The 15960-nt window shown below is 39.4% G+C and overlaps 1 protein-coding gene across 4 annotated transcripts in view; it reads right to left on the bottom strand.

The window, feature by feature from the left end:
• Positions 1-15960, bottom strand: part of LOC124615804 (transcriptional repressor p66-alpha) — a 93932-nt gene that overhangs the window by 56659 nt on the left and 21313 nt on the right. For all 4 annotated transcript variants that reach the window (XM_047143939.1, XM_047143942.1, XM_047143941.1 and 1 more), the window contains exon 6: positions 1709-1833. In XM_047143939.1, coding sequence (XP_046999895.1) covers positions 1709-1833 — 125 coding nt within the window. The remainder of the gene's footprint in view (positions 1-1708; positions 1834-15960) is intronic.

Genomic DNA, 15960 nt, shown 5'->3' with positions numbered 1-15960 from the left:
GTCTCAAGGTAAAGTAAAGATATACGTTGACAAAAAACGTGTAAGAACTTTTGTATTTCTCCCCCATGTGTGCAAAAATCTAGGTACTAATATCAACATCTTTTGCCATGAATTGGTTTAAGATTTAGACATCAATTAAGACCACTAATGTTATTTTATTTCAATGGAACAAAACACATTTGGTGACAAAAATAGACATTTCCTTGGGATCAGAAGACAGATTTAAAATACCTTCACTGATTTCAGAAATAACCTCACAAAAATGTAGGTGTCTTGAAAGAAGTGTGTAAGGCAGGGAAGAGTTGTGTAAACCAACACTATACGTGACCGCCGATTAAATGTTGGTTCTACTATATTCTTTGTTGTCAGTTCTTACCCACTGTGTTATGTGCATTATTTTATAATTATTGTGTGATTTTTCTTTCAAGAATATATGAGTATGTAGCGTCCAAAGCGCCAGCGACTGCCACAATTTTCTTCTTATTGTCCAATCTTTCTAATATACAAACTACTTTCGAGGTGCCAAAATGCACTAGAATAAATAAAATGACTATAAAACACCACACAGTAAATGTACTTGTGGTGTGACACTCGCAATTCCTGAAATTCATCACCCATGGCTTCTGGCCTGCCGAGGAGCACCGCAGTCCCAGGTACATGGATAAATCACAAGAATTCACTGCATTACACCACACACAAATAGATCTCGCCTGCATGTAGAATAGTGGGAGTAGATCCGACAGACAGGGCTTGCACATTAGTGGGAAACAATGGGCTTCAGATTGGCAGAAATGGCCTGTAGTTTTGGGCCATCATGGGAGTACACTCGTGCAGCCAGCTGTTAACATGCCTCAGACACCATGTTGATGAAATGAGACCGCAGTGATCAATTCATGCAAAAATAACTTGCCCAAATACTCTGAGAATCAGTACTAATGAGGACAGGTAGCAACTCACCACAAAAAGTGTCGCTGAGCCGCAGACAGGCAGTGTAGAAAAGAAAACTACACTCTCACAACTAAAATTTTCAGCCATAGCCTTTGTCAGAAAATGAGAGCACATACACAATCACACATTATCTTAGATGCAACTCGCGCACACTTTACCGCTGTCTCCGGCCGCTGCGTCAACAGTTTCTGAGAGTCAGATCCAAACAAATAACTCCTTACGTCCCCTGCCTCTCATCGGTAGCTGCTAGGCTAGCAGCAAGAAGTGGTGGTAGCACTGACTGCAAGCTGAGTTGAGTGGTAGGAAGGGGAGGGAGTAGGGAAGCGGCGCCCAGCCAATGTTTATGCATGACATCTTGCAAACAACCCATTTCATCTATTGAGACAAAAATGAAAATTTTCCAGGTTTTTTTCTTTTTCTTTTTTTTCAAATTTCCCTGATATTTCCCAGGTTTCCCTGACACATCTGAAATTTTGTCATATTCCCTGATTTCCACAACTTGTGGCAAGCATGCTGGGATTTAATGCCCAAAAATTTTAGTCTAGGGTGCAAGCCTAAGGCATCATTTCCAAAGTTCACTATACAGCATCACATAGCAAGAATCAGATCCTCAATCTACATGGTAACAAAAGAAGAAGTAACAACAGAATATCAGAATCAGTGGAAATAATCATAAAAGTAAGGAACTCATCCATGAATTATTGAGATGTTTAACTAGTGAACAGAGGTACATGCAAAAGCGAATCTGCACTTCACTTACAGGTTGTGCTGGTATTGCTGGGGGTGCTGGAGAGTGGTGGGTCTCTTTTGGTCTATCCTGTGGATAACCTAGAACCACATTTGGCGGAGTGTTGACTGGAGTACGTCCTCCCAAAGAACCGCTCCCTGTAAAGAGGAAAGTATTACTTATTTGACAGCACACATACTTCAATTCACTGTCACATCTATATTTTGTTATTTCGAATAATGCAGGAGTAAGAAATTATATACATATAAGAAGTCGAAAACAAAATATGAATTGCTGCGCAATTAATGTCTCTCTGACAGAGAGGTCTTCACAAATGGAACACCTGCTCATATCATATCAATGTTGTTGGAGGAGGAAATCTGCTTTGGACCTAAAGTAACCAGCCCTGCATTTCCTTTATGTGATTTATCTACACCATGGTGTATCTAAATCAGGTGTCTGGATGGGGGTAGGAATCACACTCCAACTGCAGAGAAGTCCAGAGTCTTAACCACCGTGTCACCTCATTTGGACAACAGTAACGATATGCAGAATGAGATTATCACTCTGCAGCGGAGTGTGTGCTGATATGAAACTTCCTGGCAGATTAAAACTGTGTGCTGGACCGAGACTCGAACTCGAGATCTTTGCCTTTTGCGGGCAAGTGTTCTACCAACTGAGCTACCCAAGCACGACTCACGCCCCGTCCTCACAGCTTTACTTCTGCCAGTACCTTGTATCCTACCTTCCAAACTTAACAGAAGCTCTCCTGCGAACCTTGCAGAACTAGAACTAGCACTCCTGAAAGAAAGGATATTGCAGAGACATGTTTCCCGAAACATCCCCTAGGCTGTGGCTAAGCTATGTCTCTGCAATATCCTTTCTTTCAGGAGTGCTATTTCTGCAAGGTTCGCAGGAGAGCTTCTGCTAAGTTTGGAAGGTAGGAGACGAGGTACTGGCAGAAGTAAAGCTGTGAGGACGGGGCGTGAGTCGTGCTTGGGTAGCTCAGTCGGTAGAACACTTGCCCGCAAAAGGCAAAGGTCTCGAGTTCAAGTCTCGGTCCGGCACACAGTTTTAATCTGCCAGGAAGTTTCAGTAACCATATCGCCTGAGAAGGCTCTGGAGAAGCAGTAGTTATAGAATATTGTCACTGTTCTAAAGACATAAATTAAGAGCATAATTAATTGCATGCCATGTGATTCATGTAACTGGAATTACTTACCCACCCTCCACCCTCACATTAGAACTCAACAACATACCAAACTATTTCAGTTAGGTTTGTATAGTTCAAATAAGGGCCTTATGAACAAGTAGAGGAAACTCCTGAATAAATCCCATAGGAAGAACATGTGAACATGAAACTGTATGTTTATGCAATGGCCAGCTCTAATAACAATAATGACAAGAGCTGTTATATGGCAATGTTTGTAACTACAGAAAAAAGTTATCAAAACTGTTTTTACAGACTTTTTAAATTCTACATTACCAAAACTGCAGCAGTCTGAAGCTTCTTATCTTTTAATCCTGCAGACTTAGGCCGTGTCCTACGTGAGCGACAGAAGTGAGCGACAAAACACAACCGTAGATGTAGTTATGGAAGTGTCCTACATGAGCGACATCTGTGTCGCTGCCTGTCTCCCGCTGCAACTGTTGACGTTTGAATTCAAACTTGTTTGAATCTTGTCGCTGCAGCAGGCGCGACACAGAGCAACAGCCACGTGTCTTCTTGGCAATGCAGTGGAGTGGACATGATGGTAGATATGAATTATTTAACATCCGATTTTAAGGACAATATTCGCTGAAAAAATTTGATTCTTCCACAACTTATAGCTCGATATCTTTAAACGATAAAGGTCTGAATTTATTTTCGTTATTCATCACAGATACTTTGCTGTGCAAAATTTATAAGAATTTGCAGAGGTATAATCACGTTGTGTAGACTTTCCGTATAGTTCATGTAAGGCCATACATTATTGCGTATGAAATGTAACCAATATATCTACATTGTATTTAAAGTTGAGACCGGAATGATATCCCTTTTCATTGTTGAGATATCAGTTGTTATATCCGCGGACGGGTCGCTCATGGCGCATCCAAACCTTTCCTGCACTTCGGGAATCAAGTGCTCGTAAAAATCGTCGTATCTCATAAAAGGTTCAAGATATCGAAACGATGAATTTTGGAAATGACAGCATGCAGAAAGGACTATTTTATCATATGATTAACACTCTATACATTTTTGCAAACGCGTGAGCAGAGCAAAAATAAAGACTCCCTATAACTTACACCATAAGGTTTTGTCCAAATTTTCATACCCAAACAAAGGGACAGAAACAGGTAAAGGGGGTATCAAAGTGACCAGCATGAGGTCTAGTCTGGCATGAATATTTAACTGCTTGAAAGTAATCAGGGTAATTAACTAAAATTTAATTAATAACTGAGGAAAAATTGAAATATTTCACGAAAAGACGCTGCTAAATGAAGTGGCAAAAATTTCATCTGTTCAAGACCGAGCTATATTGCACATAAAAAGATACATTGGTGCAGTATATAAATGTCAAAAAGGCTTCCTTCGAATCAAGTATGTTAGAAAGGCAAACGATGAGTCAGTAAGATCATTCTTTCTGAATAAAACTTGAAATTAAAAAAATGAAAGAAATCAGTCTAATATTTTATGAAATGATTTGTGTAAAAGAAATAAGTAGATCAGAGAAATGTTTCACTCGCCTTTCCAATGATGCTCGAAATCATGAACAGAAAATGAGGTGCACCAAACGTTTCCCTAATATTTTTTTATTTCATACTTATAGACAAATCATTACCCAAAACATTTGACTTTCTTTTCAAAACTTTTGTAAGCTTTACTTTTACAGACTATTTAGAGCCATTGAAATGCTCAGCCTTAACGTTGACAGTTGTTGAATTACGCTTGCAACATCAAATATGTGTAAAATTTCATGGTTCATTGTAATTTATTAGGAATTAAATGTGTCTGATATATTGGGATAGGTGTAAAGATCAAGTTCTTTGGCAAGACCTTAAAAATATACTTAGCGATGCAGTGTAAACAGTATATATAAAACTTAGTACACAGAATTGTAACTGGGTCAGTAAAAATATAAGAACGACCAGGAATTGAACCCAGTATCTTTTCCAAACATGTGATCACAAACTTTATACCACAGCTTTATACCACTTTATACCACAGCTAACCTCTGTTAAGTAGTATCAATCTGTGTACTTATGTTTGTAGTTAGCATAGTCAGTCATGTAGTTAGCATACCTCCGCATTTATTGGCTGTTAGAAGTTCTTGATCATGTAAAAAAAAAAAAAAGCATTCGTATTTAATTTATTGACGAGATAGTTGAATGCTCCTCTGCTCATTCATGTGTATTCAAAGAATTTGTCTGGTGATCTTCGTAGTTGATGATATTTATGAAATTCTCCATGGAGATTCCTCCCTTTGTAAATTTCATGCAGAGCATTCCTTTTCTCTTTATTTTCTTAAGTAAACCTAATTCTGTAGCCTTACTCTCCAGCTACAGTGTTCCACAAGTTAGGGACGCCATTTTATAGAAACAGCTGGTTGGCTCTAAGCAGCCATCTTGTAGCATGACATGGTCGCATGCACGCAGGTCACCCAAGCTTTTTGCCCGATGCTGCTGATTGTCGCATATTCATAAGTAACTCGCTTCGATCGCTCACGTAAGACACGGCCTTAAACTTGATCAAAGATACTTTATTTAGCTCACTACACATTAACTCCAATTGTTAGTCATGAAACTTCAAACAACGATCCCTTTTCACAAAGGATTTCTTCTCAAAATATACACAACCCAATGTTACAGGAAAATGCCCAAATTGTTAATGGTTGTTTTTATTTTATACCTTTCTTATTCCAGCCTTCAGTTAACAATTTATTTGTTTAAGAAAATTTGGTTTAGCATAGACCAAATTGCTACCTTTGAGTTGTCTTAATTCCCCTACTTTTCACGCTCACAATGTCCTTTAATTTTTTTCACAATCTTATTCTTTATGCTATTTTACAGGTCTCAAGAGAATAGTGTGGAAATACCGAGCAAAGAGTGTAACTATATGACAAACATGCTGATTCTGTTCAAGAAAACATGTTCCACATCACGTTGATAAGAGAACTGTTTCAGTCTGCTATGGAACATGCAACGAACTAATAAGATGATGTGGGAGGAGTGCAAAAAATAAATGTATCAAAATGACACTCATGAGCATGTCTAACCATAAGTCGGTAACACCAGAGAAGTAGCAAAAACAAATAAGGGTAAGAGCAAAGGTTTGGGTAAAGGTTCTGAAAAACAATATGCTTGTTCGGTACTGTCTTCCTACAGAAGATACATATTTTGGGGTTCTCCAGACTGGCTTGTGAAGAATAGGCATGCAATAGGAATATAGAAAAAACGTTGTACATTATTTCAAGGATAAAACTGCTGGGAAAAAGTGGATTCGTCTCTTTTTCAATAACTACAAAATCATACTGACAGAAAGAACGTTCACCAGAACATCTTAAAGCAAGGCCTTTGTATTTTAGCAAGCAAAACACACAAAAATTCTAAGCAATACAATTCTATAATATTTTCCGTTATTTAATCCTTTTTCACAATTTCTAATGTTATTATGACCTTTTGTACTAGGATCTAGTTTATATATTCTTTTTCAAATTGTGAGATGTTTGGAAACAAATTCTTTCTTTCATAAATTACTACTACTTTATGTAACTAGCACATAAAAAAGAAATACAGTAAAGACCCCTTTTTACGCTTTTCAGCAGACTGACTCAAAAAACGCAAGAAGTGTAAAATGGAGGAAAGCACTGGAAAAATAACAAGCAAAAGCGAATAAATTACTCTTACTGACTTTCTCTTTACATTATACAAAATATAAAATTTAAAAATTAAATTCTGTCTATCCAAAAATAGTCTGAAATAATGGATTGCTTTTGTTTCTTTCTAAAAGCAATTAGCTCTACGTGTCTTTCCACAGTTCGCAAAGATCAATCACAAAGGCAGTGGCCATGTGCTGACACACACAAGTGCGTGCATAAGGGTAGCTCTTCGTTCCAATAGTGTAAATAAAACATGGAAACAAAAGTCTTCCGCAAAACCACATTAAAAAGATATTCGCATTCTAATGTGAAACTTATTGATGATCATTATAAAATCACAGGAAATAAAACTTCTAACACAATATTGGTTCAAAACGCTAAAGTTGGCAGTCTTCATAAACAGGCAACAATAGGCACAAAATCTACAGCTTGTTCTTGACAAGTGGGTCACTTGGCTCAGGGACGTCATGGGTGAAGAAGAGGCTGGAAAACGTCGTCATGTTATGGAGCATCTCGAGGAGGAATGTTTGTTTGAGTAAGGGTATCACAAATGGATGAAACCATTTTCAAACTGTCTCTACTGCGCACACACAGCTTTCAGATAGTTTTGACCATCAGAGCCCTTTGTGTTTACTCAAATGCATATTTCGAGTGTTTCTTTGTTTCACCAGTGATTGACATCTACATCTACATATACATCTACATCCATACTCCGCAAGCCACCTGACGGTGTGTGGCGGAGGGTACCCTGAGTACCTCTGTCGGTTCTCCCTTCTATTCCAGTCTTGTACTGTTCGTGGAAAGAAGGATTGTCGGTATGCTTCTGTGTGGGCTCTAATCTCTCTGATTTTATCCGCATGGTCTCTTCACGAGATATATGTAGGAGGGAGCAATATACTGCTTGACTCTTCGGTGAAGGTATGTTCTCGAAACTTTAACAAAAGCCCGTACCGAGCTACTGAGCGTCTCTCCTGCAGAGTCTTCCACTGGAGTTTATCATCTCCATAATGCTTTCGCGATTACTAAATGATCCTGTAACGAAGCCAGCTGCTCTCCGTTGGATCTTCTCTATCTCTTCTATCAACCCTATCTGGTACGGATCCCACACTGCTGAGCAGTATTCAAGCAGTGGGCGAACAAGCGTACTGTAAGCTACTTCCTTTGTTTTCGGATTGCATTTCCTTAGGATTGTTCCAATGAATCTCAGTCTGGCATCTGCTTTACCGACTATCAACTTTATATGATCATTCCAATTTTAAATCACTCCTAATGCTTACTCCCAGATAATTTATGGGATTAACTACTTCCAGTTGCTCACCTGCTATTTTGTAGTTAAATGATAATATGTATTCGCAGCACATTACACTTGTCTACATTGAGATTCAATTGCCATTCCCTGCACCATGCATCAATTCGCTGCAGATCCTCCTGCATTTCAGTACAATTTTCCATTGTTACAACCTCTCGATACACCACAGCATCATCTGCAAAAAGCCTCAGTGAACTTCCGATGTCATCCACAAGGTCATTTATGTATATTGTGAATAGCAACGGTCCTATGACACTCCCCTGCGGCACACCTGAAATCACTCTTACTTCGGAAGACTTCTCTCCATGTTTATGGCCCTCTGAGTCTCGTGGACGAATAGCGCGAGCTGGGTTTCACACGATCGTCTTTTTCGAAACCCATGCTGATTCCTACAGAGTAGATTTCTAGTCTCCATAAAAGCCATTATACTCTAACATAATACGTGTTCCAAAATTCTACAACTGATGGACGTTAGAGATATAGGTCTATAGTTCTGCACATCTGTTCGACGTCCCTTCTTGGAAACGGGAATGACCTGTGCCCTTTTCCAATCCTTTGGAACGCTACGCTCTTCTAGAGACCAACTGTACACCGCTGCAAGAAGGGGGGCCAAGTTCTTTCGCGTACTCTGTGTAAAATCGAACTGGTATCCCATCAGGTCCAGCGGCCTTTCCTCTTTTGAGCGATTTTAATTGTTTCTCTATCCCTCTCATCTATTTCGATATCTACCATTTTGTCATCTGTACGACAATCTAGAGAAGGAACTACAGTGCACCTTTGTTCTCTTTGTGCTGCTTAAATGTTTCCAATTTAAATAATGAAACAGTGCACCCGTTGCGCGTTTTTTTCATGGTTAACACTAGGCATTTCAAGAATTTATTCTCATTGTAAAGCACAAGTATTTACACAAGTATTTTGTGTACTGTTTGTATGTGTGTTGTGTCTCTCTTGCATGTACTGTGCCTCCCACATCACGCAGAAAAATAAAACCGTGCACGCGCACTCACTCACACACACACACACACATACACACATACACACACACAATGTGAAATTCTGCAAACAGTACAAGTGATGGGTTATGTGTGTGTGGTTTTATGCATAATGAAAGACATGTAGTATCTTAAACCTTAAAAACATGACTACAGTGCAAGACAGGCAGCAGAAAACATGCAATACTGACACAAACATTTGATCATGACAATGAGACAGTCTCAAAATGCATCGTGCTAAGCATGAAAAAGAAAATGTACGTGGTGTGGGGTGTCATTATTTAAAGACCAAATGACAGTTGTTGGCTATCCAAAAGCATCAGTTATGATGAACGAAGTTGAATCACATGTTTCTGCTTGATACTTGTGATCGGCACTTCTTGGAGAAGCTGCGATGTAAAATGTTAACCAAAAAAGTTCTTAATAAGACGCCACTTTCCTCATTAACATCCTGTTTTATTTCACATACTTTGATTATACGCATACAATGAAAAATTTGATACACTTCCCTCGTTGATTTTGGAACACAAATTTTGTTGCTGATTGATTAATACATTGCAGGTAATTAGTACTAATGTTAATACACTACAATGCAGTAATCCCCAAACTCCATAAATACTGAAAATTATCTGCTTTGAAGAAAAATTATCGTTGGTTTGGTTGGTAGAGAGTGGCTCCATTGTGTCCACTGGTTATGAATCTGGTATGCAGCTCAACTTAACAAATGTGTAATAGGATAGCATGCTTATTTCTACCTATCCCACATCCCCTTTAACGTGACCCAAGTTAATGTGTGCATATCATTTACAGCAATAAGAATAGTATGTTGTTTTTGTTTTGCTTTGTTTCAGGGAGCCACAACTAAGGTCATACGTGCCGATGTCAGAACCATGAAACACGGAAATGAAAAGGGAGTTAAAAGCGACTATACACAAAGCTCAATCAATGAAAGGAAAGACAGCTAGAAAAGCAGCACCTTTCTCTTGGAGGAAGGGCCATAAAAGTGTCGTAGAGACAATCGAGATCCTGAACTAAAGATAAATTGACCTTCGTCATATTGTTACGATGGATAAAAAGTAAAATGCAGTCGACAGCCCATGCGTCGTTCGCTAAAACGGCTGATAACTCAAATGGGAAACATAAATTAGAATATAAGTGGCTTAAGAAAAAGGGCATTCCGTAAGGAAATGGCGAACTGTCTAAGGTTGATGACAACGGGCAGAAAGTGGTAGGGGATCACCACTTAAATGTCGATGGCTAAAAAGAGAATGCCCAATACGCAACCTAACTAAAATGATATCATGGCAAAATGGCCGAGAGGAGATTGGCCAAGCCACTGGAAAAGGTTTAATCCCCCCGGAGTGTATGGCTTTGAAGGGAAGACCAGTGACAATGCTACAGCGACACCACCTGCTGACAGATGGCAACACAGAGATCGTCAGAAGGAATGGAAGAACTAGTGAGCTGAGGTACGTGGACTGCAGCCTTGGCAGCAGCGTCGGTGGCCTCATTTCCGGTCAGACTGACGTAACAAGGAGCCCACATAAACATCACGGTGGCTCCATCAAGAGTGAGACAGTGGGAGTTCTCCTTGACCCGTTGCGCTAAGGGATGGACTGAGTATGGCACAAAGAAGCTCTGAAGGGGACTAAGAAATCGGAGCAAATGACACAATTGAAAAGTCTGCAATGCCAGATGTACTATGTGTCTTGATACAGGGCAAAGAGCTCCGCTGTAAATACTGAGCAGTGTTCCAGAAGCCAACACCGGAAATTGTCAGTACCAATGACAAAGGCACACCCGACACCACGGTCAGTCCGAGAGCCATCAATGTACAGACAGGTACTAATGCGAAGTTCTGTGTGAAGAATGAAAAACTTACAGCAATAGAGAGAGAGTCTGGAGTAGCGTCCTCAGGAAGCGAATGAAGTCTAAGATAAACTTGGGCCACTGTACGAAGCCAAGGTGGTGAACGGTTCACAGCCAATGGGAAAGCGGCAGTTAGCATGAAGTTAAGCTGCCAGAGCAGTAGCCGAAAGTGAACTCTGGGAAGTAACAGAGAAGAGGAAAGCATAACAGTGGTAGTCTGGAAGCTTCTGCATACAAAGACTCTCAACTGGGGTAGTGTAAAAGGCACCAGTGGCCAAATGGATGCCATGATGGTGGGTTGTATTAAGACGGCATTAGATGAATGGACATGCAGATGTATAAATGAAACACCCATACCCCAGTTTCGAATGGACAAGAGATCGATACAAATGGAGAAGGATGATCCAATTTGTTCCCCAGGAAGTACCGCTGAGGACACGTAGGACACTGAGGGACTGAGTACTGCGGGCGACCAGGTAAGACGTGGGAGGACCAAGAAGGTTTCCTGTTGAGCATGAGCCACAGGAATTTTGTAGTTTCAATGAATGGAAGAGCAACAAGCCCACGATGTAAAGATGGTGGCAGAAACTGATTGCGCCACCAGAAACTCATAAAAACAGTTTTGTCAGTGATAAAGCGAAAAGCCAATGTCAAAGTTCCAAGAGTAAAGACATGCAAGGCAACGCTGAAGACAACGCTCAAGGACACAAGTCCCTGGAGAACTACAACAGATGGCAAAATCGTCAATGAAATGAGAGCCAGAGATACCCAGTGGGAGACAGGCCGTAACAGGGTAATGGTGATAGCAAAGAGGATGACACTCAGGACGGAACCCTGAGGCACACCATTTTTTCTGGATAAAGGTGTCTGACAGGGCAGAACCTGCATGTACCTACACAACTCTGTCTTTTAAAAGTGAAATGGGAGAGGCACCTCAGAAGCCACCCACGTAGAGAGTACGGAGGATACCAGTCCTCCAACAGGTGTCGCAGGCTTTCTCCAACATGACCAGAGTCTAGTATTTCCGTAGAAACCATTCATGACATAGGCTGACAAAGTGGCAAAATGGTCAACAGCAGAGAGTATAGTATGTGACCCTCAAGTTATTAGCTCTTGTGATTGGATCCTCGTATGCAAGAAAGAAAATTCATTCATTTTGAAAGTGAACTTAATAGAGGATAGTACGATCTTTTTGCTTTTGATACTCCAGGCTTTATACAGGGTGGTCCATTGATCGTGACCGGGCCAAATATCTCATGAAATAAGCATCAAACGAAAAAACTACAAAGAACGAAGCTTGTCTAGCTTGAAGGGGGAAACCAGATGGCGCTATGGTTGGCCCAATAGATGGCGCTGCCATAGGTCAAACGGATATCAACTGCACTTTTTAAAATAGGAACTAGGAAATTGTTTCTGAACATCTGCAAATGTAGGAAGGGGAGACATTTTCAAAGGAACCCTCCTCTCTCTCAAATAACATAAATGAACATTCACAAACTTGTTACTCTTTGCATTACATTTTGATTTGTTTCAAGACTGTTCACCCGAACTCTGGACCATTTAGGAGTACAAACACCCACACAATGCACTTCCTGTTTGGGATCTGTGTTTGAGCAGTAAGAACCATTTTGTTCCCATGAGCAGCATTGAGAAACAGCCATCCAGAAAGATCCCTTCACTGTATATGTTGAAGTGGAAGGTTTGCAGAGGTTGCACACAATCAATTCTTTTTCCTCAGAAGCCATCCACCCTCTCGGTTAGGACCACAATTTGTTGCTGAGGCTTTTCACAGATATTTTTAATATCATAGTGATCTTGGCAGTTAAGTCAAGACACTCACAGTCTGATACAACATTTAACTGTTATGTGCCATGGTGGCAAATGAGGCAAGCAGTGAGTTTACAGCAGACTTTCAGTGCACAAGGCACAGCAGTACTCATCAATCACATAAAAGGGCTGCAAGGCCCAGAAGAGGCCAGATTAATGGAAGAGATACATGAATTCCAAAGTAGAATGATGCGTTTTGTCACAGGTTCAATCAGTAAGAGCAAGAGTGGCACAGTACTGCTCACTGGATTCTAATAACAGACACTGAAAGAGAGAAACTATGCATCTGAGGGACATTTACTATTAAAAATTCCAAAGTAGCCATTCTACTAACAGCTAGGCCGCCTATTACAGTCGCATACCTTTCTGTGAAATGAGAAATGATGGACAAATAAGAGAAATTAGAACTCGTACAGAAGCTTAAAAAATGTTCTTCGCACAAACACTGTTTACAAAAATAACATGAAAACAATACTGGTACTGAAAGCACCCTCCCTCACGCATGGTTAAGTGCCTTTCAGAGTATAGAAGTATCACTTGATTAAGTCAAAGCCGAGTAACACAACACAATGTTCCTAAAGAAAATACAGAATATGCACACTGTGCATTTACAAACCACATGAACATTTCCTTAAATGCAAAATAAGTAACATATCTTGAATTTGGAAGCCATTAATCACTGAAGTTCTTCTGTTTTCCCTTTTTCTCTTGCAAGGCAATCTCTAGGAGATGCGTGAGGGAAAAAATTTGTCAGGATACTTGGTTCCTTCATGACAATGGTGCTGTTTGTGCACACAATGATTTTATTGTCTAGCTTCTTGGAGTTTGAGGTTTTTCTTTTGAAGACACTTAGGTTTATCTCTTTGTCTATTAGCCATTGTGTGGGGCTCATTGCCTAGATTCTAACCATCCAGAGAAATGGAATCATCAACCCAGCTAGACAACCGTAAGTAGTACATCTTCTGTCAAGCAATCCAGGTGATCTCAGATATTGAAAGAAAATAATAACGTACAACAAAAGCATATACAGAACAGGGTAATGACACACAACTCCCAATTTTCAACTGAATCATTTCGCTAATATTTTGACCAATGAGCCAAACATTACTGACAGACAGATTTTGTATGTATCAATGGCTCCATGACACTGAAATGTTTTCATGTTGGACCCCGTAATTCACTAGACAATATAACCTTTATTGAAGAAGCAGCTCCAAGTAAATGATCATTCTCAACACTACACGAAACGAATGTATGAGGACGAGTTTTTCAAAACTCGCTTTCTGCAAAAATGGCCAAAATGAACTTTTTTTTTGGCCATCTTTATTATTCAGGAAACAGTTCTTTCATAACTCAATTACTTCCATGATTAGAAGCTCCCAAATGTCCTCCGTTATTCCAAAACTCGCTTTCTGCAGCTAATTTTTGTAGGGTTAACAATGTTTTGATTTTAATAAAACCATTTTCCATTTCATATTGGTAGCATTTGCATGGCCTTGTGGCATTTTCTCTCTGAGCACCTGCGTTATTGTCAGGTCAGTCAGTTGCAAAACTGCCTATTTCATATAACAAAGGAGTTATATGTATTCTTAGACTGTTTAAAAGTTTATTTTTAAATAAAATGACAAGACTACTCTGAACCTGTAATGCAAGTTGAAAGGAAGTGTAAGAGAAGAAGAGTGTAATACATGACAACCTGTGAAAGATACGGTGAAGAAAGTGCAGTGCCATTGGATGTCAGAAGTGGTAACATATCAAGTCACTGTACGTCCATAAGAGGGCACAGGGGTTGTTAGGTTGTCTGCTTAACATCTGATAAAATGGTTGGTAAGTACTTAACAACACTCCTGATTAACAATTCATTCGGCATTTGAAACAGACTAGCATTGCACACTCATTAATTAAAATGACCTGAATTTTATTTGATCACTTGCCAGATTTTCGGGAGCTCCTTTGTATGAATGGACTGCAAATTCAAGGTGCAAATTCCTGTTAAATATACTTAATGTGGGGGATCAAGTAGTAGTAGAGATCATCAAGAAAGGACATAAATCCTTCAGAGCCATGGACACAGCCCAAAAAAATGAAAACCAAGTTGTGTGGGTAAAGAAGAGAGTCAAGATGTGGCAAAGTTGATGAAGTTCATTGTAACTCAAGGGTATAGGAAGTTCTATGAAAATATTCTAATGTGGAATAGTGCTGTGGATAGTGCCAATGTAAGTGACGTGATAGAAAATGTAGATGGAGAAACAGAGCAAGCCATTGGACTATAAAAATGTTGATTGGATTAATTTAAAATATTTTAATGCTTAGCTTAATGTTATTACTGCGTCTTGCACCAGCAATATTTTTAAAAAGTTACATGTACTATACTTTTTTATTATGTTTCCTTGGCAAATGAATGATAAGAAAGAAGTTGTACATTAATATGTTCTGGAGAAAGCAAGTTTTGAAATAATTTGATACTTCCATTGTCTTTTTTAAATATATGGATGCAGATTGTTCTTTTGATTTGTGTGTGTATCAATTGCTGTTTAGCAATAAATACATTGTATATAAAGTTTGCGAAACTTTCATCCATCCATACACAAATCCCTAAACAGTCTTTTGTGTTTCCTGAAAAATTACAATTTTGCAGAAAGTGAGTTTTGAAAAAAAACAGTCCTTATCCATATAAGGATATGTCATCATGCAAATAATCTCAGCCACCATCAAAACCTGCGTATACTGTCTGGAATGTCACATGATAAACATTCCTAAAACATTACATTGAACGTTGATTGCAGTCAATACAAAGTGTGTAAATTATTCTAAGTTCAAACAACTTCAAAACTGTAAATTTTCTTTGCCAGAATTTTTTGTGAATTCCATTGAATTTCTCCTTAAAAACAGATAGCCAGTAAAAAAAGTAATTTTTTTAAAGCATAGTTGCACAAGTAGGAGTAAAATAATGTCTTCATTAACGTTACCACTAGTCACACACACACACACACACACACACACACACACACACACACCAAAAACGTTTTGCATCACCCAAGTTCCCAGAACTTCTGAAGACAGGTGTTGACTGTGGATATTGCATCACAGACACAGTCCCCTTGACTGTTCAGAGATGTTACTAAACCCTGCGCAGAGATATAAACAACCATGCATGAGCAGCGCCTATTAGATGGAGGGGGTCCGACAGCAGATCAGTTCCAGTCATTCCACCAGGAAGGAAGTACACGGCTCATGTTGTCTGTTATTCCATCATGCCTAGACTGTCAATACAGCAGTTTGATCATGTCTGCATTGTTACTTTGTGCCAGGAAGGGCTCTCAACAAGCGAAGTGTCCATGTGTGTATGAGTGAACCAAAGCTATGTTGTTCAGACATGAAGGAGATACACAGAAACAGGAACTGTTGATGACATGCCTTGCTTAGGCC

The sequence above is a fragment of the Schistocerca americana genome, chromosome 5 (assembly GCF_021461395.2).
Source record: "Schistocerca americana isolate TAMUIC-IGC-003095 chromosome 5, iqSchAmer2.1, whole genome shotgun sequence".
NCBI lineage: Eukaryota > Metazoa > Arthropoda > Insecta > Orthoptera > Acrididae > Schistocerca > Schistocerca americana.
This window is presented reverse-complemented; position numbering and strand designations above follow the sequence as displayed.